Below are 26,924 nucleotides of genomic sequence, written 5' to 3'. Positions count from 1 at the left end.
GGGAATTGTCTTTGATTCAGGTTCTTTGGCACTTGTTGTAGAAATCATTGACTCTTGCATGAGTTCGTTTTGCACTGGAGGCACCATTTACTTATATTTGGACTGTTTCTCCTTCTATTTATTTGAACTCCAACACAGGGATGAAGGTTATGTGTAATTCATCTCAATAGAGTCACATGGTTAAAAGTTGTTTTCTCAACGTGTCAAGACACATTCAATTATATATATTTACTGTTGTGTATATTCTTCTTAACAGAACGCTAAGCCCCTGACGAAGGGCTAAATGCCCGAAATGCATTGGGCAAGAAACATAATTATGTTTAAAGGATACTTATGATGTGAAAACAACATCGTGAAAAATCAAATACTTCAAGGAAATTCAAAAATTACAACTTTATTTCAAGGAACCATTAACAAAATTGCTTTTGAATTGTTTTTTTGATCATTATAACTCCATGTGCATTTGGGGACATTGTTCACTGATGGGATAACGCTACTGGATAGACGAGAAAATACCCACTTTCTAAAAGTTGGATTTTCAAATGCACAATATCAAAATCATCTTTACGAAAAGATGTATTTTGAAAATCCTGAGTTCAGTAAGCGATAACTCTATTTCTCTATCTTGTCCCAATGGAAAGTTTTGCTTGCGAGACGTCACAAGGTAGCTCCCATATTGCCTATGAGAAATATAGTCTTGCAACAGTGAAAACGAAATGCACAGTATTTCACCACCAGGACATGGAACAAACACCAGTACATGTCCTACTTTCCCCTCACTGTGCGCTGCCCACAGGGGTACCTTGGGCCTATCCTAGGGTTATCTTCTATGTGAGAAAAGGGAAGGTTGGTGCCTGACAAGTGGGCTTTGCCAGGTCGATAGGGCAGTAGAAAGTGCACGAGACACTGAGTGGCAGATCTGAGAAGCTTTTGGAAGGCTGCTTGTGTGGCTGGCACAATCAGTGCTTCAGGTCCTCTAGCAGCATTTGATTTACAGGCCCAGGGCGCACACAGCGCACTGTACTAGGGGCTTGGCATTAAATCAAATAAGCCATTTATGAAAACATCAATCCATAAACACAATTTATATGGAGAGCAGATGCACTTTAGCACTGAATAGCAGTGGTAAATTGCCCAGAGTCCTAAAGCCAACAAAAATCCAAAGCCAAAAAGCTAAACGTCTGGTGGTGAACCCGCAGTGACTACAGGGACGTGGCTTTGGGCCTGTCCTTCCTTATGGGTGACAATACATACCTTTAGGGGTAAGCATAGCTATCTGAGAGATTCACAGCATGTTTCACGAGCATTTGAAGAGTGCCATAATTTACTATCTAGGCTCATGTTTGATATTGGTCATGAGCATTACAACTTGCATGTTGAGAATCAACATGTCCATCCATCAATATTTATAGTTGTGTTACCTGTTTCGAGCATGACCATTTGCATGTTTAGAATCAATGTGTCTGTCTAACACTATGTATGTCAAAAATGTTTGTTCCATGTAATAATTTTTAAACATGTACACATTATTTGTTGATCTCTCTTCCTTTGCTCAATAGCAGGCATGAATACATGCTCCCATGGCAGGCAAGTAGTTATGTTTTAATGTTGTTCGTCTAATTATGTCTTAAAGAGCCCTGACCGGTAGGACTAGGGATACAGTGACAAATAATGAGTGTGGTACTAGCAATAGTCCTGATGAAAGCCCAGGACCCTGAGAAGGCTGAGAAAGTGGGCTGTCATATACCAAGAATAGTGAAGATGAGGCTTTAGGGACATTCTACCTGGATATAGCACCCACAAAGTTTTTATAACCATACCGGAGGCACCTTATGATAAAGGGATATTTGGGTGCACCCTAGGTATTTTGATCTACTAACATCTAGACCCCCCCCATTGGAGAAAATATCTTTTAAAGTGCTCTCTGGAATGCAGTTGAGACCTGATGATGAAGCTCGAAACCAATAGGGTGCGCGAAGGTCACAAAAAAAAAACACTAGGGGCTTTGGAATTTAGATCATTATGGAATAATCTATCCATGTGTAGATACCAGAGGTACTGGGTATTTTCTGTTGTGTTAGTATATAAATCTAGGGATGCGTTATCCTGTAAACCCTTCTTGGTCTACCGCGAAAAATCTTTCTCCCTATGGGGGGAGTCTGTGTGTAACAGTCCCTTGCGCAGTGTGCAAACAGATTTTCCAAATGAGTCACTCCAGATCCAGAGGTTTCATATCAAGGGGCATACATAAGTCATTGGCATCCTAATCAACAAAAAAACAGCTCATGCTCCAGAAGGTTTCAGTTTCTCTACCTTCAAATGCCAGTTTACCATGGCACCTTGAAGTTGCACTAGAAAAACAAATAGGTCTGCCATTTGAACAAGTCATTAAGTTACCTGACTTAGAAATTGGTGTTTATAATAATTGTCCATTTGAAATAGAAACTGGTCAAATTCGGACTTGTTGAGGAGCACTTCATAATGTTCCATAAGACTTTGCTGCTTTTGGGGCAGTCCATACTTTGCTCCATTATTATTGATCCATATTTATAAATATGTAGACGAATAGCATAATCGGACTGCTTTTATTTATTTTTTATTCGGTAAGGACTACAACTTCTCATGGTCATTGTTTGTAATCCTGGTACTGCTACTAAAAGCAACAAAAATAGATTTATCAGCGAGATTCGAATTGTTTTGAATACTGGTCTCTTTTGGCTGGCTGCCTTCTCTGTGGTCCTCTAATTGTAAAGGCTGCACTGCAACACTCTCAAACAATATGTATGTTGCTTTATTGTAGAAATTGGCTTTGCCAAGATTTGTTTGTCTTCAGATATTGTTACCTGGATTATGACTTTGTAGGTGATAGTTTGTTAGTCATTCTAGAGTATTACTCGAAGTCCTTACTATTTTGCTCATAAAATAATTGAAGGTTGAGAAGGTTAATTACAAGATAGTCGACTTCTTTAAAGGGCCTTGCACATGTGATGTTCTCTTCTCCCCTCATATAGAGATATCATAATGTTGGCTCTTTTTAATAAAAATCTTCAGTTCACTCTGAGAAGGGTGGATATATAACTTAGAAGTCTTTGGATTTCAATGGGACCTACACAGATTCTCCTTTTTTGAAAGTCCAGTAAGATCATGCTTACTCAGCATAGGAAGGTCTGCTGCGACTGTCAATAATAAGAACATTGTTGAGCTGTATTGAAGGACCAATGTTGGGTACTGTTATTGTACGTATTCATTTAGTGATAGCTGACCTAAGGCTGCTGAAGCCAATGTTAAATGTGTTCCTCAACGTGAGAGAGAGTGAGAGACCGAGACCGACCGCACAGCCATTATCAGGAAATGATAAAATGGTGTGTTGCCTATGAGGCCCACTCGGGGCCTCACCCACAGGGAGTCAAGCTGGTGATCCGTGGCGTCTTCTAGCCCAAGATACCCTGGACAGCAGGGTGCCTTTGATGGTTTTTGGTTACCCTGCTTGTGATACAACCCTTTTGGTTTGAAGACATAAGTATTCCGTTATGGTTAAAGTTGTGCAACCTCCCATTTCTTAGTGTTTTGACTATGTGAAATTAGTTTGGTTGTTTACTCTTATCTGCCACTCAAATAAAGAATATTGCTTCAATTGTGTTATCCAAAGACTAACGTCACCTTTTTGTTAATTGAATACATTAAATGGAAGTGCTAAGAAAGTTCATGTCTCTGTCGTCGGCTGTATTGTTAATGGTTTGCTTCTCGCTCTTCTTAATTTTTGCAATGGCGTTTCAACTTCACAGTGGCTTAACCTCTTCCATGCTGGTGACGGAACCGCTCCGTCACCAGCCTCGATCGCGCTGTGCTGGTGACGGAGCGGTTCTGTCATGGCCCGCTCGGCGCGCCTTCGCGGCGCGTTCTATTGAGCGGGCGGGGCCGTGACGGAACCGCTCCGTCACAAGCACAGCGCGCCCGAGACTCGTGACGGAGCGGTTCCGTCACGAGCATGGGAGCGCCGTGCGGCCCCCCTCCCCCCTAGCGCTGCAGCGGAATTGCCGCCGCAGCGAAGGTGTTACGTGACAGAACTATAATACAAAATGTAGAACGGACGAGCAGTGGTGATTCTAGAATGCTTGACGTTGTTGAAGTTGTCAGTGATTAGTTTCTTTCAACAGAATTGAAATGTGCATGTATGCAGTAACTGGAAATACCATTAGTACTGAGTCCGGGACTCCCAGGACATATTGTTTGAGGTCAAGGAAAATGACTTTTCATATTTATTTTGTCCTTTGGACAAGTAGGCCAACCCCTTTGGCTGCCAGTGTACCATACTGCATTATGGATCAGGGGAGGACAGTGTCTGCAGTTAAGGTAATATTTGTGTCCATATGCTAATGCTGTTCGAATTTATATTCATAATACATTAATACTAAGCCTTTCTTATTAGAGTGAGCGCTCTAAGGAAATCTTGTCAGTCAGACTACACTACTGACAGTGGTTCCAATGTAAACATGTTCACACTCCCTCTCAACGTTTAACATTATGAGGCTACATACAATGCTCCCCGAAAGTTCTCTAATTAGATGCAAATACCTACAGAAGCTTACTTTCAAAATAAAGTGTAAAAAATGTAACTAGGAAAAAATTACATTTTGCTCTACTACTGTGAAATTGTAGGTAACTTTTCTTTAAAGCATCTGTTAGTAAAAAGTATTGATGCATGATAGTATTTCCCAAAAATATTCATAATAGAAATTCAATGCAACCAGTTTCAACAAGATAATGGGTAATATTAAAATAAACAAGCAGTGGCACAGTTAGTCTGTCTGATATTGGTGGTCAGCTTTTGGTTTGGTCAAAACGTGACTTGTTTTGATATGGTTTGTGTAAAGTTTTTGTAGGAGCTGGCAGGCCCTTCCCATTATAGCAAACACTGACAAAAAGCAATATTTGTTGGTCTCAAAAGCACACATTGCCACAGTAATCTCTGGTAGTGAACAAAACAACTTTGTGTGCCGATATGCTCTTTGTGAAAGAGTGGAAGCAAGTTGATAGATAGAGAAATGGAATTTTAATAAAAACAAACGGTCTTTCTTAACTCCAGACCTAATTAGGGGTCCAATTCTTATAGAGAATAACAAAAGCACACCCATAGTTTATGTCCTTGTATTAGTGCAGATTTATGGATTTCATGAATTTACAGAATTAGTCAGGAAATCGTACTCTTAGAAAATATTTGTGAACTGCTTTTTAGCATGAGCAAATATGTAGGTGTATATTTGCTTGTGGGAAAATTGTTGAGCGTTTACAAGTTCACTTTCCCTCCAACCCAGTATGGGAAAAGAATAGAGAAGAGCTGGTGAAAACCCCTAAAACATGCAATTTAGTTGGTTTGCACTGACTAAAAGGGCATTCCACCTCTGAAACTAATGCTACCCCCTACTATAGTATGAGCCCTGGCATAATCAGAAAGGCTAATATCAGAGCTTTTATATAATGAGATTGCTGCCATAATTTGTCGCTGCACTGCGTGACACAAAAGGGACAAGTGGATATTTACAGGACAAGTAGATTTATGAAGCTACCTGTCCCGTGGATAAGTAGATATTTTATTAAATCCCGCACCCCTGTAGCTACCAGGAAGGTAATACAGGATACTGCAGGCTATGTTATCAATAGGTGAGAGAGGAGGTGGTGCCCAGGCAGTGTGGACCAGGGATGTGGGGGTGCAAAGGGTGGGTGGGTCAAGTGCTGGTAATGGGGCTCTTTCACTTGTGTGAACAATGTTATGCTACAGCTCCTGAGGGGAATAGAGAAGTTCCTGGTCTTTCATGGGTGGGGGAGAAAACTATCTTTTACTGAGGTGGAGCACTTTTGCACTGTCTTGATGCTTGGGTCCAGGTTCCTGAATGGAGCAGTAGGCACTTTTTTACAGTGAGGAGTTCTGTGGCCTAGTAATTATCAGTTCCTCAGGACTTCTGCACTACATGCACGCTTGAAACTTCAGGTGCTTTATTAGTCTGCAAATTTATTTAGGATTCTTATACAATCATGACTGCATCGTTGATCGCTAGTGCCCATCATATGCTGATTTCATTTGTTCTATTCAGACTCCAGTTTTCATTTGTAACATTTTCTCTTGCTGAAGTTCCCACATTCCTGTCTTCTTGTTTTGCTGATAGGAGCGCCATTGTTGAAGAAAGAAGCTTTGTTCCATGTGAAGACCTGCTATATGGTCGAATGTCCTTCAAAGGATTCAACCCAGAAGTTGAGGTACAATATTATTACATCTGGGATAAGTTGCATGCCTCTTCTATCTGCTTGGTAGTGATTGCTATCTATAGTGGTAGAAAACTATCTTTAAGGATATTTGAGGCAGTGGTGGTCCGTTTAATATGCTAAAACACAAATACCTGAAATGTACAGTTGGGTTAGTTTTAAATTGGATTACACCTAGTATCAAAACCAAGGAGTCTTGTACTGTTTGTTTAGGTAAACCAAAAGAGCAGAATTCTCTTGGGAAAATTTGAATATATATTGTGAAGTAGTGGATTTGTCCATGATCTTCAAGAGATTTTAATGTATTTTTTTGTAGTACGATATGTTATAATTGCCTATTAGGGTCCTTGGTTGGTGACCGAGTGTGTGCGGATGATATGTTCTGTTGAACAATAAGGATTAGAGAATATTAGCAGTGGTTGTGAATATTCAAATTGTCCCAAGAGAATTCTGCTCTTTTGGTTTACCCCTGGTACCCCTTCTCTTGGGTAGTGGGGTCTCTCCCTTTTCTTGAAGCACTGTTTGTTTAGGGACAGCACTAGGATTAAAGCTGGGATTAGCATTCTGCTTAGATTCACTACTACTTCAGTTAGTCTCAGAGTGAGGGCATGGAGCTAAAGTTATATTTACGGTCCTAGCGCAAGACTTGGGCAAGTTATTAGGGTTAACACTAAGTGTACACTTAACATTTAGTATTTGGCTTTTAGTATAAGTGTTACATTTTATGCATGATGACACACCACTATTTTATTAATCCACCTCTAACTGCCCTTATGACCTTAACCTATCATATTTCCATAGTAATCATCCTTTAAACATACTATGAGCATTTTCCTTTGTCTGGTGGCTCTCCGTCCCAAAATCCTAGTTTAGAAAAGCTAGTTTGGTAATGTTAAGTTGGCTTCAGTGATACTGCAGGTAGAGCCCACGTTTCCTGTTCTCGCACTGTTTGTGCGTGAAACTGTGTAAACAGTGACAGTTCAGTGTCTGATTAAAATAAATAGAGGCAGATTTCTGCTAAAGGACTGCTTCCATTTGTGGAATGTAATCCAATATCAATGTTTAATATGTAAAGAATGCTGCAGTGCCCTTGCTGACGGTTTGTGTACAGTCTTTACTTGTAGTCGGATGCAAATCTCTCCTGTGCAAACCCTTTTACTCTAAACCTTTAGATCAGGTGCAAGATGTGGCACTCCTTACAAAAGCTTTTCCCTAAGGGGTCACATATTGCTTTCATTGGCCTAATTTGAATATGCTCTATCAACTCCCGAGGCTCCAGGAGTTACCTCTGTTGGAAAGACTATTACCTATGTATTCCTTTTCAATTTTGTGGACAGTGGAAGCTCGGGTTTCCAACACTTCACAAAGCATCCCGGTGAGCCCCTGTGCAGTCTTCACTTTAACTTTAAAAAGTCATTGGAGCATTTTCATGAGAATCCTCCTGCCATGACTTAAGCATACAATGTTAAGAGTAGCAATAGGAATTAGAAAGCTAGTTTTCTAAGTAATTTCACAGTTTGACTGTCTTCTCCAAGGATAAATGCAAACGCTATAAAGTTTTTTTTGGGGTAGTTCTGCTTTTTTTATCATTTTCGAAGGACTATTGATCAATATGTTTAGCAACGTCTATGTTTCACATAAGCAGTAGGCTCTCCATGCCCGTTTCCCGTAGTTATAGCAACTTCTCAATGATGTGTTTAATGGAAAATGCCTGATTGGTTGAAGTCTACTGTACGAGCCCAGTTTAACAACTCTATTCTGAAATCATTGAAAACTGTTACATTTATCTGTCCGGTTCAGTTCCTAATGCCGTCAGAAATTATATTTTCAGAAGTTAATGATCCAAATGAACTCTGCAGTCGCTGTTGACGAAGAAGATGATGATGGCAAAGATGTGAAAATGGAAGCGGACGTATCTGATGAGGAGATGGCCCGAAGGTAACTTATGTTTTTTGGTATATTCATCAGTCTGTTTGACAAATAGTCATGCCGGGTACTGCATATCTTGATTCAATTGTCTGAAAACTCACGGTTAATTCTAGGGATATTTGCAAAACTGTATACTGCAGTGTATATGTGCTTTCATCTCGAACTGTGTCTTGTTTGTGCTGTATGATGCTACATCCCATTTACCTGATACTGTGAGTGCTAATGTCTTTTTGCTAACTGAGCAGTTGGGATTCCAATTCGTGATAATCCTGTTTAAGGCCTCTGTAGTGAACCGACCTGTGGCTTGCTCTGATGGTCATGCAGCAGGCTCTCCCTGTTAAATATGAATACCACAGGGCTGGGCCGCATTTCCTTGTCACATATAATTTTTGGGGCCCTAGCTGCAAATGCTAGCTGTATTTATCTTTTACTCTGTTGTGCTTCAGTTTACCAGCTAACTACTTAACCAGGTAGCCCGAGTAGCACCTTTATCAAGTGTTTCTAAGATGTCCCATGTTATATTATGTATGATTGCCTCCTGTTGGATTTAATGGGTAATATACTCATGCTCACCCTCAAGTTAGGCTAAAATGTTAATGATGTATTGTGGGAATATATCATTCATAGGGTTCCTCAATGAATACTTCAATTAGTCACTGGTTTATAAGTATGATTTTAAAGTACACAATTTATTCACTTAATGGTGGCATAATCTTCCCTATCAGCACGAATACCTGGAGTGTGTATTAGAACTAAACACAAAAAGAAAAGAAAGTAATCACCAAATTTTAAGCACCCAAAAATTGTGCCAACTACAATACAAACAATATTGCTTCAGTCTTCCGGTTGTTTTGAAGAACAATGTGGCTGCCGTTCTTATTTTCTGTGCAGTCCACAGAGGAGGTAGTCCTCCAAATGGTGTCGCATGAAGAACAATCCTGTCATGGATCTATTGGGTGTGTGTCGATAAAGTTATTTAGTATTTTCAAGTTGGATGATTCCTCTAAAGGAAAGTGTTGACGCATTTAGCCTCTTCTTAGTGTGGACCTTCTCATGACTTTGAAAGAAAGAAGTACCTATTGATTGGATAATATGTACAAATTTAATATCATTGGTGGCTTTACATTAACTTGTACCTTGTGGGTAAAACCAAGTAAGGGTACCTTTAAATGGAGTCCATGCAGAACCAAATTTTAAAGTTGAATATTTGGCTCTGCATGGACTACACTTAAAGGTACCCTGCCCTGGTTTTCCTTCGGAGGACAGGATTGGATTAAGAGGCAAGCTAGCCCCCAGTCGCGGACTGGGATGAAGTTAGGGCTGAAGCAAGGACAGTGGTTTATCTCTTAGGGCCGTTGGACTCTCCTGACGGGAACCTTGGTGCTTCCTTGCATTAAGCGCTTTTAATAATCTTTGTCCTGAATTTGACTGATGCCTGGAGCAGGGCACTGTATCAGGATCAGCCGAGAAGTGGTGGTTTGGAGTCTGCATTGTTTAAAGAAACCGAGCAGCATATATGTGTATGTATATAGTTGTGTGTGTGTACATATGCACTGAGGCACCAGACCAAGAAAGGGTGCTTTATTCAGTATTTACTGGCAACCTGCTCTCTTACTCCGACGCGTTTCGGCTGCTACAATCAGTTAATACTCCTCCTTCATCCCTTTTCCTGCCGCTGTTTCCAAATGACTCGGGTAAGTCCCATTGCGGCAAGCGGGTCATGCTTCCCAATTCAAACAACACAACAACTCTCCTTTGAGAGAGCCTCCAACCCTTTCAGGGCAGCTTCACTGAAATACGGGAACAGAGCTTCCCGAAAAAGCATCCGCAATAACAAAATGCATTGAATTACTTTAGGAGAAGTAGTAACAGTCTCTTTTAACATCCAGGATATGTGCGCAGAAAGAACACATTGTATAAAATGGCAATTTGCACTGCAGTTCTGACTTATTGTTTGTATTACTTGAAAGTCCATTATGGGACGTATATGATCAAAGAGACTACATAGGTGCTATTACTTTAAAAGCATGTGATCACCCTTTATGTCAGAACTGCTCACCTGTGAAAAAGGCTGATTGTAGCAGCCGAAACTTGTCGGAGTAAGAGAGCAGGTTGCCAGTAAATATTGAATAAGGTGCCCTTTTTGGATCTGGTGCTTCAGTTCATTTTGTTGTTACGGAGGCTTTTTCAGGACACTCCGTTCCCCTATTTCACTGAAGCTGCCCTGCAAGTGTTGGAGGCTCCCTCCACGGAGAGTTGTTGTGATATATAGATATATATTCACTGAAAAAAACTAAAGGTTACAGGATCGTTATAGTTAGGCTCAGGTTTCACTTGTACAAAACCAGTGAAATTCACCAGTTATGGTTAGCTGAGCTAACTATAACTCGTACTCCCGCAATGCACTGCGTGGCCTCTGATCAGCTCTCCGGAATCCCGCTATGTATTACAGAAAGTACCAGGAGTGCTTCTTGGCCCACAAGGTCCCTCAGCATCCAAGAGGACATCATTCCCGAACCAGTAGTGCACCAGGAGTAAGGGGGCGTGGCCTCTGAAGACCTCTTAGCAATCCCAATGTGTGGGACTTGCTGGAGGTAACAGGAAGGATTGTTCACCACCAAGGACCCTCAGCAGCCAAGGGGACTATATCCCCCAAATAGTAGTGCGCCAGGAGGCATGTTTGCAGAGTGGTAGAGAAAGGGGGCGGGCCATGAAGACCTCTCAGCAATCCCGCTGTGGGACTTACTGAAGGTAACAGGTAGGATAGTTTGCTCACAAGGATGTCCTGGGGGAGGGGGCCCTACAATTCCTCCTGTTACCGCCAGGAAGTCCAACACAGGTTGATTGCTTAGAGATCTTCAGAGGCCACGCTCCCTTTCTCCACCCCTTTGCAAACGCACCTCCTGGTCTCAGTCCCGGTTTCCTACGAAGGATTCGATGCCACAGCTCATATCGATTCAACAGAAATTCCTGGGTCCTTCGGCAACTCTACAATAAGTAGAGACTTTCAATAAAAGTGAAGTGTGCATCTTTGACACCCTTTCAGCTCCCTTTGACGTGCCCTCAGGCCCCACGGATCCGAGGAGGACTACAGGCAGGCTAACATTGGCAAAGATGTCTTCTTTTCGCCATCTGTGCCACTTGGTTCTACTGTGGAGTCCTTCCGGCTCCAGGACCAACACCTAACTTGACTTTGAATCCTGCGTCACAATCCAAGCCTTTGCCCACCACATCAACACCAGCACTCCATCCGCCTGTGCCGGAGAAATAACCCATTTTCTTATCAGACTCTGAAGTGAACCAAACACAAACCTTGATCCAAATTGCGTCCTTCACAACCTTTGGTGCAGCCGGTCCAACCGAATTCTGGCTCTAACGGATCGCTAGGACTCTTCACATATCTTTTGTCAACACAGTGATCCTGGAGATGACTGGGATGATGCTTTTCCAAGATTATGATGAGGACTATCTTTTAATAGACATTCATCGCACCACTGTTATGTTATGTAATGTTATGTTATAGAATTTATAAAGCGCTCAGCTGCCACAGCAAAGTGGCGTCCCGGCGCCATATTGGACAAAATAACACAACCAGACGGAGAAACCAGATAGAGCGGGGGAACAGATTTAGAGTAGTGGAAACAAAAAGGTTTTGATAGCTCTTCTGAAAGACAACAGATCCGGTAAGGCACGAATGTCAGCGGGTAATGTGTTCCAGAGACTCGCTGCCAGGACAGCAAAGGAGTGTCCACCAACTCTGGTTTTCCTGAAGCGAGGAACACAGGCCAGAAATTGACCCGTCGAACGTAGAATTCTAGAAGGAATATAGTAGGAGATTGCCTGTGCAAGAATGGGGGGGGGATGAAGCCTTTAAGATCTTAACAAGCATTGGAAATGCAATAGGTCTCGCATCATTAGAGTTAGTGCTTTTAGAATTGTTTATGGGTTTTTGTTGTAAATCTTTAGCATTTTTGTTTCCTGTACCCAATGGTAAAGAATTACAAATAAAACAAGCATTGAAAATGCAATAGGTCTCGCAATAGAAGAGTTTAACTTTTTTCGTTTTGCAAATGGATGAGTGGCGTTGCGTGGATGAGTGGCGTTGCGTGGATGAGTGGCGTTGCGTGGATGAGTGGCGTGTGAGAGTGGCGTTGCGTGTGAGAGTGGCGTTGCGTGTGAGAGTGGCGTTGCGTGTGTGAGTGACGTTGCGTGGGTGAGTGGGGTTGGAATGCAATAGGTTTCGCATTAGAAAAGTTGTAGTTATTGGTCTTGTAAATGACAATTTATTTATTTTTTCGTTGTTAAAATTGCTAAATTGATGGCTTTGTCATTTACAATGCCAATAGTTATAACTTTTGCGAATGTGACACCTATAGCATTTGGAATGCAACATGTTTTGTATTTATGTGACTTATATGGCAGCTCTGGTCGTTAAAAATTGCTAAACTGATGGCTTTGTCATTTACAATGCCAATAGTTATAACTTTTGCGAATGTGACACCTATAGCATTTGGAATGCAACATGTTTTGTATTTATGTGACTTATATGGCAGCTCTGGTCGTTATGCTACATCTCTAGATAGTTTTATCTTTCGCAAATGTGACACCTATTGTAACACAATATGTGTTGTGAGTGAGGGTGAGGGGGTGAGTGAGGGTGAGGGGTTGAGGGTGAGTGAGGGTGAGGGGTTGAGGGAGAGTGAGGGTGAGGGTGAGTGAGGGTGAGGGTGGGTGAGGGTGGGTGAGGGTGAGTGAGGGTGAGTGAGGGTGAGGGGTTGAGGGTGAGTGAGGGTGAGGGTGAGTGTGGGTGAGGGTTTGAGGGTGAGTGAGGGTGAGTGAGGGTGAGTGTTATTAATTGTACATATGGGAACTATTTGGGGGAAAGTGCAGACGCCAACCTGCAGCAACCCAGCTCGGGTCACAAAGAAATATGCCAGGCTAAGAGAACATATTACAGTAAGCAAGCGGATACTTGCGCCCAATATGGAATGGCAGCTGTCAGTGAACGTGTAGTGTTGTTAGTGCCCATTATTAGTGTGTTATCACTGCGGTAGACACAGCTGTGCGGTTACAGTAGCACGCCACTCCTAGTTAGTGCTGTGATGGTACTGTTCACTGTTTATGTATTAATGGCAGCTGTTAGAGTGTTGGCAGTGTCCACTGTTGACCCCTGAGATAGAACGTAGAGCAGATAGGTAGGAGGCAGCAGGGCCAAGTGAGGTAGGTAAAAGTAGCTGCTGGCAGCATTACTTCCCTGGCTGTCCTGCTCTATGAATCGATCTACACTGGATCCCAGACTTGAAGCGCAAACTGGAGAGCTGCGGGGGGGGCAGGCACCTCCTGGATTAGCAGTTGGAGCAGGACATTATATTTGGAAACGGGTGTGGAGCGACAGAAAGTGGGGGGGATGGGAGAGAAAACAGCCAGAGGAAAAAATTTGAAAAAGGCCTATGGAAACGCAGTGAAATGAAAGGGGGAAGCCACCTAGGAAGAGCCTGGGTAAGCGGAGTAGGAAAGCCCGTATTTTGCTTTGCGGTTTATTTTCGTATTATGTTTCGCTCTGGATTGTATATCTGTTGACAGCTTAATGTCCTTTTGGGCGTGTAATCAGTGTAATCAGTTATTTCCTGCAGCGCAGCATTTTGTTCTTTATGTAAGGGAGTGAGTTTTTTTTTCACAAAATGGGTGTAGTGGCACAATTACGAACAATCTTACTCTTAAATAACAAGCCGTGAGGGGCGGTAGGTGTTTGGGGAAGATATACGGGAGAGTAACTTAACTGCAAGCAGCGCCGTGTGCCAGTGAGTCGCTGTAAAGCCTTGAATACATAAACACCAAGACTAACCTTCCAAACACTTTTAGTTTGCTAAAACTGAATTTATTTTCACATAAAAAAGGAATTTTTGTTCTAAATAGGAACATAAAGCAGGTAATAATTTGCTAAAGCTATATTTTGCATATTTACAATACCATCACACATTTACATGGACGCACGGGAACACACACTTAGGGTGCCTGTTGATTTTAGAAACTATAGCAACTTTTGTTTTGCAGGAATGTGGGATATGCACCTGGGGGAGGGGAAAGGAGCCGAGAAAAGCTAACACTGCTCACTGCATTTGTATTAATGCAGCGCATTATTTCCGGATCGTGGCGCTGAAGCAGATTAACGACGGAATTACTAGGATTTGCCCAAATGCATCCATGTGACACTGCCTTCTAGTCTCAGCAACGCACAAGCATTGTGGGACATGTAGTTTCAGGTTTTACATTAATCAGGACCTACAAGTCAGGCCGGTCTAGAATATAAATTACAGTTTGAAACAAAATATAGTTAAGGCGGGCTGAGGCGGTTATATACGACGCGGGTCATCTGTCTGTGACTGGATGAACTACGATGCTTAAATCCGCCCAGCTTTCTCTCGTTATTCAGTTACCCCCAATAGTGAAGTCGGCTCAATAACTACTAAGTGGAGCCCTGCAACGTGCTATTGTTATTTTGTACTTTTAACTGTGCAATGGCACCATCACCATGCTTTAAGAACAGGAGATTGCCTAGCGAGATGTATATGGCCTTATTTGTAATGGTAAAACCTGAAACTACTAGTCCCAGACTGCAAAGCGTCCTCTCCTAAAACATTAGAATCATTTTAAAGGTGGAAAACAAAACTGCATGGTCCAGTATGCACATTAGTTCCCCGGACTCATCACAGCTTTCCCCACCATGCATACAAGAAGCTAGGGCAAGATCTTTAATCCCAAAATCTTTTTTATTAAAACAAGCTCAAGTTGAATACATACTTTTCATTGTTAATCATGCATGCAATACAGTTGTCAATTTGTGTAACATTTGTTGGATGTCAAGTACATTCATCGACCCCCAAGAGCGACCCTAGGGTCGGCTACAAGAGTTTATGGCCAGAGCGGCAACTTTAGATGTATATGAAACAGGCAAGATCGATTATACATCCATACATTTAATACACACTTTTAGGCACCTCAACTCCCTCTGTATTTGCGCCACTGAGACCAGACCTTCTCCCACTTCTACTTGACGATTTCTGACTATTTAGGACAGTAAAGATTATGGGTGTGGTGCTGTTAAACAATCAAACAGAAAAAGGACTGGATCAGCTAAATCAATAATTGCTCAAGTTTACCATATTGAGGGCCAATATGTTCTGACTCATCCAAGTGAATGTTGATGAGGAATCATAATACGCCCACAATGCAAAAGTAAATGACAAGCTGCGAACAAAGCATCCGAAAGCAGCCTAAAGGGGAGAAAGGAGGGGTGAGTGTAAGCCGAGGTCACACGGCGGGCAGGGGAGGGGGCGGAGCGGGGAGAGCGAGAGCGGCATGTGGGTGTAAAGAAGCCGGGCCGGGCAGGGGAGGGGGCGGAGCGGGGAGAGCGAGAGCGGCATGTGGGTGTGAAGAAGCCGGCCGGGCAGGGGAGGGGGCGGAGCGGAGCGGGGAGAGCGAGAGCGGCATGTGGGTGTGAAGAAGCCGGGCCTTTGAAGTGAAGCTAAGCTTCACTTCAAAGGTGTCGGAGGAATGCGGGCGGCTGTGCACGCGCTTTTAAGCTCAATGCACATGCGCATTGAGCTTAAAAGTCACGGGCACTGCAAGGAATCGCCACGATTCCTTGCTTCGTAGTTAAACGTTGTTTGAGCCGCAATAGGCTCGCAAGCTCGATGCGCATGCGCATCGACAGGCGAGACCTAAAAAGCCATAAACATTCCAAAAGGTTTGTCTTTTTTTTTTGTATTTTTTTTAAATGAAGTGTATGCTTGTTTGTTTGTAATGTGTTGTGTTATTGAACCCAAAATATAACTCGCTGAGAGGTAGCCCAAAACTGGTCGTGTGGCACAGCATATAATGCACAGTATTTTAGGTCACGTGTAAGCCAAACATATAATTACTTACGTCATTACTAGTTACAATTTGTGGGTCGCACCTTTTTCAGAGCAACCCTCACACACATTTTTCAGCCCACCTGAAGGGTTCGTACTAAGAATTTCCAACCAGAGCTTCATTCGGAAACTTTTAAAATGTTGAGAGTAGAACGGAGGAAAGGACACAGTAGAACAGTCTGAATCATGCAGACTCGCTCATTCTATATATATTTGTTGTTTGTGCTTCAGTCAGCCTTTCTGATATTGGCACGGGTTGCCCTGCTCTGAGGTTATGGGCATAGCACCGGTAGAATTTCACTTTTAATTTTAAGGAAACCTAGAATTGTAAGAAATTGCCCCGGTGCGGTTGCTAAGGTGATGGCAGTGTTCTTTTGTTTTTTAACGCACTAGGAGGGGGGAGGAGAGTGCAACCAAGAAGTGAGGGGGCGGAGCTGGGGGAGGCTGTGAGAGAGAGAGTGGGGAGGAGAGTAGGAGGAGGAGGGGGTAGGAGAGTAGGAGGAGGAGGGGGCCCAAAAGAGACAAGACAGAGGGAAGTCAGAGAAGGGGAGGGGGGAGGAGAAATGCGACACGGCGGGCTTTTATTTTTTTATTTTAAATGGAGTGTATGCTTGTTTGTGTGTGATGTGTTATTGAACGCAAATATAACTCGCTGAGAGGTAGCCCAAAACTGGTTTGACCTCTGACCCTATGCATCGATAACACCTTTCTGTCCCCCATATTGCATTCGTTGTTATGTCATAACAATGTCATTCTAAGTTATGTTTCCCAAGGTCCTTTGCTGGGTTATATGTGTGACGCAAGATCACACCAACTCTGTGCCTTACTGCGCTATTCACAATAAAATACATCCAATTAAAGCAGAGATGGCGGTAAGGATGCCTGCGTGACCTGTTCAGCTTAATTAGTGGCCCCTTCAAAATCTGTAGCTTGAGGGTGGTGTAGGCGTGCGTTTGGTGCGCTTTTGTAAGAGGGGGTGGCCAAAACACGTCAAGAAAAAAAACACAGCCAGCAGCAGTGAAATAATGGAACACTCAGTGTAAAATGAGGTAAGCATGCCCACGCCTCCTGGGCAGGAGTAAAGCACGCATTCTCCCCTTCCAAGGGCTGTAATTAACGCCTGCCGCACAGCTCAGTAAACAGCAATTAAGATAATCTCATCTTCCTGATTTAAACACCGGGCGCCGCTTGGTAACCGACGGCTGGCACGGGGCGTGCCTGGGATCCGTGCCAGTTCTCGCCGTGTGCACGACGGATCAGTGGCATGAGGGGGCGTGGAAGGACTGTGCGACAGAAGTGTGACCCGAGCTGGCCGAGTTGCGTGTGAGGACGTCTGTGAAACAAAGAGCATTGCACAGAAACGGAAATGACGACATGGAATGTTTTGCTTTGAGCGCACAAGACTACGTTCAATAACTAACAGTAACCCATAACACTGGAGTAACCTTGGGTTCTGGAGCTGCGTGCTGGCCAGCGTAAAGTGCCTCGACGCCTCACTAGGGGTAGTAAGCACTACATAAATACAATTACAATTTACTATGTAAGAGATCCAGCGTGCAATGGCTGCGAGGATCTGACACGAGGAGAATGCAATGAGAAATTGCCCCGGTGCGGTTGCTAAGGTGATGGCAGTGTTCTTTTGTTTTTTAACGCACTAGGAGGGGGGAGGAGAGTAGGAGGAGGAGGAGGGGGGAGGAGAGTAGGGGAGGCACGGCCTAGCGGCCGTGCAACAAAGAAGTGAGGGGGCGGAGCTGGGGGAGGCTGTGAGAGAGAGAGTGGGGAGGAGAGTAGGAGGAGGAGGGGGGAGGAGAGTAGGAGGAGGAGGGGGCCCAAAAGAGACAAGACGGAGGGAAGGCAGAGAAGGGGAGGGGGGAGGAGAAATGCGACACGGCGGGCAGGGGAGGGGGCGGAGCGGGGAGAGGGTGTGAAAGCAGCTGGGGCAGGCAGGCGGCTGGGGGCATGTGCACGCGCTTTTAAGCGCATGCGCATTGAGCTTGAATTTCACGGGCACTGCAAGGAATCGCCACGATTCCTTGCAAGTTGGTTAAAGACTGTTTAAGCCCCAATAGTCGCGCAAGCTCGATGCGCATGCGCATCGACAGGCACGACCTAAAAACCAGGCACAGGGCTTTGAACTTGATCCTCTGTCCGACGGGCAGCCAATGTAGGTCATGGATGGTACGTCTGACAGAACAGAATTTAGGCAGGCCTACCAGCATTCTGGCAGCCGCGTTTTGCACGCGCTGGAGGCGTGTGAGTTCAGCTTGGTTGACGCCCAAAAGAAGCGAACTGGCGTAATCCAATCTAGAGAGCACTGTAGCTTGGACAATGAGTTGCCTTGTAGGAGCATCAAAAAATTTGAAAATGGGTCTAAGGCTCTGAAGGACACCAAAACAGGTGCCGGCAGCTTTTTTAGTATGAGGGGTGAAAGTCAAGTTGGAATCGAGCCAGACCCCAAGGTTCTTAGCCTCTGACACAGGAATGGGGGCTTGGCCTAGCTCCGGTGGCCACCAACGGTCTCCCCAGAGATGAGCCTGTTTGCCCAGGACTAAGACCTCTGTCTTCGCTGTATTAAGTTGGAGACAGTTCTCCGTCATCCAACTAGCCACCTCCTTTAGGGCCGTCTGGAATTTAGGGGCATCAACCGCAGGGTCCCCATTTAGTGCAACCGCTAGCTGGGTGTCGTCGGCGTACGACACCATAGTTAGACCCCATCTCTTAGCGACAGTAGCTAGCGGCTGCACGTACAGGTTAAAAAGGGTCGGGCTAAGTGCCGAACCTTGCGGAACCCCTTGGGAAATGTTACGTGGGGTAGATTCAAGTGGAGGGGTGGATACTTTGAAGGTGCGTCCTGATAAAAAAGGAGCGAAACCATTCAAATGCTGTATTCTCCACCCTGGCCTCTCGCAGCCGTTGAAGAAGGATGGAGTGGGAGACAGTGTCGAAAGCGGCACTGAGATCCAGAAGGATCAGTGCCGCCGTCTGTCCTGAGTCCATCATCCTCCGCAGGTGCTCCACCATCGCCAACAAGGCAGTCTCCGTGCTGTGACCTGCACGGAAACCATTCTGAGATGGATCTAGAATGCCTACGTTTTGGAGATGGCAAGACAGGATTTTGTTGGCATGAGCCTCCGCGAGTTTGGATACCCATGGGAGGAGAGAGATGGGTCGATAATGTTCAGGTTTTAATGGGTCCATGGTGGGCTTCTTTAAAATTGGGATGACCGTGGCCTGCTTCCATTTACTGGTAACCGTCCCGGACTCAAAGGATAGCCCAATAAGATCATACACAGGAGAAAAGCAAACCTCAGCGGATTCTTTAAATTGTGCAGGTCTTAGTGGATCGGCAGGCGAGCCCGATTTAACTTTTATAGTAAGAGATTTAAACTCTTCCTGAGATGGCTTAGGTATTGACGAAAGAGACCTAGAGGTCGTAGGAATACATCCTAAGTTATTAACAGGCACAGTTTGCGGGGGAAATGTTCGGTAGATCGCCTCGACTTTCTCCACAAAGAAGGCTGCTAATTCTTCACAATGAGTCAGGGAGCGTTTTTCCATTACCGCCGTTTTCTTGCTGGTAAGATCTTTACAGACCTTAAAGATGAGTTTTATAGGGTTAGGGCTGTTCTTAAACTCCGTGGAGTAAAATGTGCTACACACCTTCCCTCTCCCTTCCCTGGACACTGAGTTGAACTTTCCCTTTGGCCTTTCATAAAGGAAAAAGCGTGTAGTAATCAGACTGGCTGCTGAAGTTTTAGATCTGCAACTCCTGTCTGTAGAGGTTAAGTGTTGTCCCAACTGAGGTCCTACAACCTGAGCAGACTTTCTCTGAAGCCCTGACAGACCTACTAATGGGCACTTGGGCCAAACCATAAATAGACCACTCCCCAGAAGATATAAACCTGCTTCTTGCTTCATTCAGAACCTTTCACCTGAAAGCTTGGTGGTCAAGGAGTGTCTGAGTAGGCTAAACCCTGACTCATTCCCTACTACACCTCCTAATAGGGAATCAAATGCATGGAGGCATTTGGGAAGGGGATGTTTTCTTCAGCCAACCTCACTTTTCGCTCATTAAATGCCAGCTGCCTCTTGGTATAATATTTGCATGCTTTATGGGGTATGGTCAGTAAATCTTCCCGTCGGTCCCTCCAGCTACTGCCACCAAACCATTTAGCTTGCATTCTGCAGCACATGGCCAAGGTCTTTGCGGCAGAATAAGGTGTTACCTCCGCTCTTGGCAGGACATACCATTGACTGAATAGTCCAACAATGATATGCCCTACCATTCCTGTCATAGTCCTTCATCAGAGTGGCCATTGTAGGACCATTTGTTCTTTTTTCAGCACAAGGTCAAGGCTCTTTTAGACAAAGGAGCCATAGAGAGGGTCTCCGCATCAGAAATAGGGACCGGATGTTACTTTCGCTATTTTCTGGTGCTGAAGAAAGACGAAGGTCTTTGTTCTATTTTGGATCTTTTCCCTCTTAATTTCTTCCACAAAAAGGACAAATTAAAAATGCTCACAGTATTATCTGCCTTGGATCCAGGAGACTGGATAGTTGGGCATGACCTGCAAAATGCTTGTTTTCATTTTCCCACCCTGCAGTCCCACAGGCATTACCTGTGATTCAGTATGATCTAAGAATATTTTCAGTTCTTTGTGCTCTATTTTGGACTCACCAAATCCCCTCAGGTGTGTACGAAAGTGATGGTTGCACCACACCTTTTGAGATATGGATACAATCAATCAATCAATCAAATCATTTGTATAGCGCACTACTCACCCGGAGGGTCTCAAGGCGCTGGGGGGAGGGGGTCCACTACTGCTCGAACAGCCAGGTCTTGAGCTGCTTCCTGAAGGCGAGGTGGTCTTGGGTCAGGCGGAGGTGGGTCGGAAGGGAGTTCCAAGTCTTGGCGGCCAGGTAGGAGAAGGACCTTCCTCCTGTGGTGGCTCTTCGGATGCGGGGGACGGCGGCGAGGGCGTGGCTGGTCGATCGAAGCTGGCGTTTGGGAGCGTAGAAGTTGAGGCGGCTGTTGAGGTATCCTGGGCCTTGGTTGTGTAGGGCTTCGTGTGCGTGGGTGAGGAGCCGGAAGGTGATTCTCTTGTTGACCGGGAGCCAGTGCAGGTCTCTCAGGTGTCCGGAGATGTGGCTGCGGCGGGGGATGTCCAGGATGAGTCGTGCTGAGGTGTTCTGGATCCGCTGGAGTCTCTTCTGGAGTTTGGCGGTGGTTCCGGCGTAGAGGGAGTTGCCGTAGTCCAGACGGCTGGTGACGAGGGCTTGGGTGACCGTCTTCCTGGTCTCGGTGGGGATCCATCGGAAGATCTTACGTAGCATGCGTAGGATGTTGAAGCACGACGAGGAGACGGCGTTGACTTATATGGTCATGGAGAGGGAGGAGTCCAGGATGAAGCCCAGGTTGCGTGCGTGGTCTGTGGGTTTGGGTGCGCTGCCCAGGGCGGGGGGCCACCAGGAGTCGTCCCAGGCGGAGGGTGATGATCCCAGGATGAGGACTTCCGTCTTGTCCGAGTTCAGTTTCAGGCGGCTGCTCGACATCCATTTGGCTACGTCTATCATCCCTTCGTGCAGGTTGGCTCTGGCGGTGGCGGGGTCGTTGGTGAGGGAGAGGATCAGCTGGGTGTCGTCGGCGTAGGAGATGATGTTGAGGTTGTGCTGGCGTGCGATGGCTGCGAGGGGGCTCATGTAGACGTTGAAGAGTGTTGGGCTGAGCGAGGAGCCTTGAGGAACGCCGCAGATGACTTCGATAGCCTCCGATATGAACGGGGGTAGGCGGACTCTCTGTGTCCTTCCGGCGAGGAAGGAGATGATGCACTCCAGTGCCTTCTCCTGGATTCCGACGTTGCTGAGGCGCTGTACTAGGGTACGGTGGCAGACCGTGTCGAAGGCCGCGGAGAGGTCCAGGAGGATGAGGGCCGCTGTTTCTCCGTTGTCGAGCAGGGCTCGGATGTCATCGGTAGCTGCGATCAGGGCGGTCTCGGTGCTGTGGTTGGTCCGGAAGCCAGACTGCGAGAGGTCGAGGGAGCCGTTCGTCTCGAGGAAGGTGGCCAGTTGTTTGTTGACGGTCTTCTCGATGACTTTTGCCGGAAACGGGAGCAGCGAGATGGGGCGGTAGTTCTTGAGGTCGGTGGGGTCGGCTGGTGGTTTCTTAAGTAGAGAGCTGAGTTCGGCGTGCTTCCAATCTTCCAATCTTCGCCCTACCCCGGAGACTGGGTGCTAAAGGCACACTTGCCACAGTCCGTCCTAGACAACCTCCAGATGACCGCAGACCTCTTAGCGTCTTTAGGGTTCTTGATCAGTTAAGTCACACCTGACTTCTTCGCAGAAACTCCTGTTCATTGGAGGCATTGTAGATAAGGTGCCTTTTAGTCCTTCTCTCTAGTTCAACAAGTCCAGGACATTGGAGCTATGATCTTGATGTTTCAGCCTCAGTCTTGGTTCTCGTTCAGAATTGGCTTGAGACGATGTGGCCTCTTCATCCTACTTGTCAACTATGCCAGGTGGTACATGAAATACCAGCATTTGTAAAGCGCACATCTACCTCCGAAGTGGTGTCCCGGCTCTGGGGGCCCACAGGAAGATTAAGCGAGCTATTGCCCGAGTCACATGGTGCTGGGCTGACCTGCCGCTGGTGCTGGGTATCGAACCGTGAGCCCTAGATTCCAGCGTCAGTCGCCCTGGCCGCTGCGACACACCTCTTCCCTCTTGTACATGCAGGATCTGTAGTGGTATCCAAAGTCTCATTGGCTCTGCACCAAGATATCTTGTCAGATTCAATCCAGGTTTCAGTGGAGCCTGAGAAAGACCTGCAGTGGTGGCTGCTTGACCGCAATTGGACCCATGGCAGAACCTCACCCTACCCCACCCCACTCAGAGCTGATGGTGGTGACACGTGTCACTGTTGAGTTGAGGATGTCATGTGGGAGATTTGAAAATCTGAGATCTCCGCTTTTCATCCTAGACTCTTGTCCACATCAGCCTGTTGGATTGCAGGCCACTCGTTTGGCGTTGAAGATGCCTATTGTCCATCAAGGAGAGGCCTGTCCAGGTTCTCATAGACAACATCACAACCATGTGGTTTTGCCACAAACAGGGCTGAGTGGGTTCCTTTGCCATGGGGCTCTGTGTCTCTGGCATTGGCTGAGTCGACTGGGCATCTCTTTTTGTAAACCACATAGCAGAATCTTTAAATGCTAGGATGGACAAACTCGGTGATGCCAGATGTACCAGGAATCGCAGCTGCATGGGGAGGTGGTTCAGAGCATCATCCAGTTATTGCAAGAACCCTGGCTCACTCTATTCCCCGCCACAAGACTAAACAATGTCAGCCCTTTTCCATGCTGGAGTTCCCAAGAAGAGGCATTCCTCCAAGAGTGCAGTACAGGTCTTTGGTATGCTTTTCTGCCGCTACCTCTCCTGGCCCGAGTTCTAAAGATCCAGAACAAACTGGCCCAATTCACCCTTTTAGCTTCAGATTGGACCAGGAGAGTTGCTGCACCTGGGCCTGCACAATCTACACCTCCTCTCAGTAATATAGAGCAACAACAGTTGCTGGGTTTTGATCTTCCTCCAGAATTAGTTAATGTTATCTCAGTGGTCATGTGCCATGTGTCCTACAAAAACTGTTTACGGCAAACACTGGGATAAGTTTGTACCCTGGTGTAATTCCTGCCATAAAGGTGCATTACAGACAAAGTTGTTGGATGCTTTTTCTTTGTGTGCTTTCTTAATCCCAGTTTGGACTTGCCTTGGACACTGTGAAGTTATTTGTCAGCCCTTTTTACCTTTTTGGGTTTACCTGAACTGCACCTATCGAAATCACCTGTTTTGATGCGTTTTCTTGAAGGTCTGACCCATATGTTTCCACTCAAACCTTTTGTGATGCCACCGTGGAGCCTTAATTTTGTTCTCGCTGACCTTCAGAGTAACCAGTTTGACCCAATGCACAGCTATCCTTTGCATCTGCTGACTCATGACAGTCATTCTTATCAGCTCTTCAAGTGAGTGAGCTGCAAGCTGGCAGTTCATCAAATATACACCACGTTTTTCCACCGGACAAACTGGTGTTATGGACAAGGGTGGTATTACTGCTAAAGACTGTGGCACCTTTTCATGTCGGACAATCCATTATACTTCTGGCATTCTTTGCTCCTCAAAAAAAAAAGAAGAGAGGCCTTTGCTTGGATGCCAAGAATGCTTTTAGCTTTTACCTCTATCGTACCAAGGCCAATCAGGTGGACGATCAGCTCTTCATGAGGTTCTCTCCGGCAAAGAAGGGTTAGGCAGTGCAGAAAAGGACCCCATCAGGGTGGATAGTCCTCTGTATAAAAATCTGCTAAACATTGGCCAAGAAGCAGCCCCATGAGGCTCTCTTGGCTGAAATAGCCAGAACCAATGCTGCTACTACTGCTTCGGCACATGTGTTGCATAGTCTGGTCCTCTGTCATGCCGACATGTCTGACATATGGTCTGACATAGGCTTCAGTCCATACATTCACAAACAACTAGTGACTTGATAGCTATTTCCAGTGGGAAGGGCTGTGTTCCTGTTCGGTCCTGAAAGATTTTCTAGGTTGTTATTCCACAGGCACACCACCTTGGAAGGTACTTCTTTGGTATCCATTCAGAAGGTGATGAATCTGCGTTTAGAAGTATTCATCAGAAGAACAAGTTAGTTTTGGTAATTACTTTGTGTTGGATTCTCTGGAGATACCTCATCGCCCTTCGACTGCCCCATTTTATGTAATGGACTACTTCTCCAACTATAAAAAGGTTCCATTTTAGAGATCTGAACACGATCACATCTGATCACTTTTTAAGCTCTGCATCAGACAGTGAGGACAGAGTTGAGAAAGAAACTGACATCCGCACTCTGGAGTGGTGCATAAGTGTGGCTCTGGCATCACTTCTGGGACAGGGTGAAGTTGACGCAGAACTGCATGACACCACATACTGGCGTGCAAGAGCAGTGCTGAGAAAAACTTTCAGATCCAGTCTGGTGCGTTGGGTAATCACAAGGTGAGGAATCTGTGGTTAGGGAGTATCACGAGAAAGGACATTACTGAAGGTAAGTAACTAGTTTTTATTATCTAACTTATAAGATATTGCAATACACCTAGATACGTTATTCTTGCAAGAAGGGAAAGCATATAGCATCAACTGATAATAATGTTTGTTTTGCATTAAACAACGTGAAGGCGATTTTATCAAGACCATCCTCCTTTGCTATAGTAAAATATTTGTGTGAAGCATACCATGTTTTACTCACCTGAACCCAAATATTTATGCACACACTTCTGTAATGCAAGACCTCTTTCTTTCATTCTGTGCATTCCTATTTTGTTTTATTCTCCCTTGGAATTCAATGCCTGGCTTATTCTGTGTCCATTCCTTTGTGCTTGTATAAGTACTTGTATTCAACAAGAAACAGCCATGCATTAGAGTATTATAGACGGCATTTGTATTATTTAAATGTCTTCGCAGCAGGCACTCTAAAATACAGTAGATTAGATATAAATTGGAAAATGTGTGGGACGCTTCTAAATTCCAAGAGTTGTCTTGAAATAGTTGCTACACTGGGATACTGGTGTGAAACTAAATGTTTTTTAGGAAAATGAATGACAAATTATTACCACTAAATTGCAATATATTTGAGCTTTTTCTTTTGTTTTAGGCTGTAGACAAAAGACAAATTACATTAGGGCTAACTTCATTTAGGTAACATTTTTAATTAGTTCTAATTATAGCCATCAATAGGTGACCACTTAACTGTTGCTCAGTATCTGCAGCTAAACTTCATTCCGTGGGCAGTGTCCTTAGTAACATGATCCATTTGAGATAAACACATTTGTTTGGTTCAACTTTGCGTGATCTCTTTGAATGATGTGGAAATTACACCGAATTCGTAACTACAAACTGCAATGTGGTTGTGGTATTACGCAATATTAATGACCCTGTCGTTTTCTAGCTGCTAAACGAAGCTGTCTTCTGCAGTCACACTTTGTAGTTCACCAAAAGGAGTTGTAGCCTTTTGTAAGTGATTTTTCTTTTTCTTTTTACATTTGTAGGTATGAATCCTTAGTAGGCACCATCAAGAACAAATTTACGAAAAAACGAGCAAAACCTGTCGTAAATGAAGAAGATGAGAACCGGAATATCAAAGGCAACAAAGCAAAGAAAATGTTCTTGAAACCCCAGGATTAGACTAGAGCATCCGCTGTTCTTGTGAGGGTTGGGAGCTGGCAAATGTTACTGACGACGTCCTTCGAGCTGGATCTTGGGTCTGTCAACAAATAATGAGAATTTTCAGAGGCACCCAGTTCATGTGCTGTTCTGGGCATACGTCTTACAAAATGAGACACCAGGGCGTCTGAGGAGCACTTCAAGAAGGAAATGGAAAGACTAACTCCACTGGATGTTATACATCCCCCTTTTTTTTTTTTTTAAAGACATTTTATTCGAGTTGGGATTTTTAGCATTTTCACTGTAAAGTGTTTTATTATTTTAAGATGAAACGTTATCTGACCTGTTCTGCAGTGCGGAGATTGTCATAAGTTCAGGTAATTAAACAAATAACATCCACTCTATAAAACTGTTTTGCCTTCACAATGTTTTCTTCTTACCTTGCCTAATCTATGCAATAAAATATACTGGGGTTCATTTTAATATGTAAATCAATGCATTCCGGGGTACCACATTTGCAGCTGGCTCTAGTCTGCACCAGAGCACCACCTCCTAAAAAGACTCCAGTGTTATGTGGCCCAGGGAGCAGCAGTGGTACAGCGCTCCGAGGCCTAAGTGAGGGAC

At 44.8% G+C, this 26,924-nt stretch overlaps 1 protein-coding gene across 1 annotated transcript in view; it reads left to right on the top strand.

Annotated features, from left to right (window-relative positions):
* MPHOSPH6 (M-phase phosphoprotein 6) overlaps positions 1-26,709 on the top strand; it is a 64,605-nt gene extending 37,896 nt beyond the window's left edge. Inside the window, exons 3-5 of the mRNA XM_078669392.1 lie at positions 6,165-6,255; positions 8,093-8,199; positions 26,186-26,709. Of these exons, the coding sequence (XP_078525518.1) occupies positions 6,165-6,255; positions 8,093-8,199; positions 26,186-26,321 (334 nt within the window). The 3' untranslated portion in view covers positions 26,322-26,709. The remainder of the gene's footprint in view (positions 1-6,164; positions 6,256-8,092; positions 8,200-26,185) is intronic.
* The last annotated feature ends 215 nt before the right edge of the window (positions 26,710-26,924 follow it).

Source organism: Lissotriton helveticus, chromosome 12 (genome assembly GCF_964261635.1).
Source record: "Lissotriton helveticus chromosome 12, aLisHel1.1, whole genome shotgun sequence".
NCBI classification, from domain to species: Eukaryota; Metazoa; Chordata; class Amphibia; order Caudata; family Salamandridae; genus Lissotriton; species Lissotriton helveticus.
This window is presented reverse-complemented; position numbering and strand designations above follow the sequence as displayed.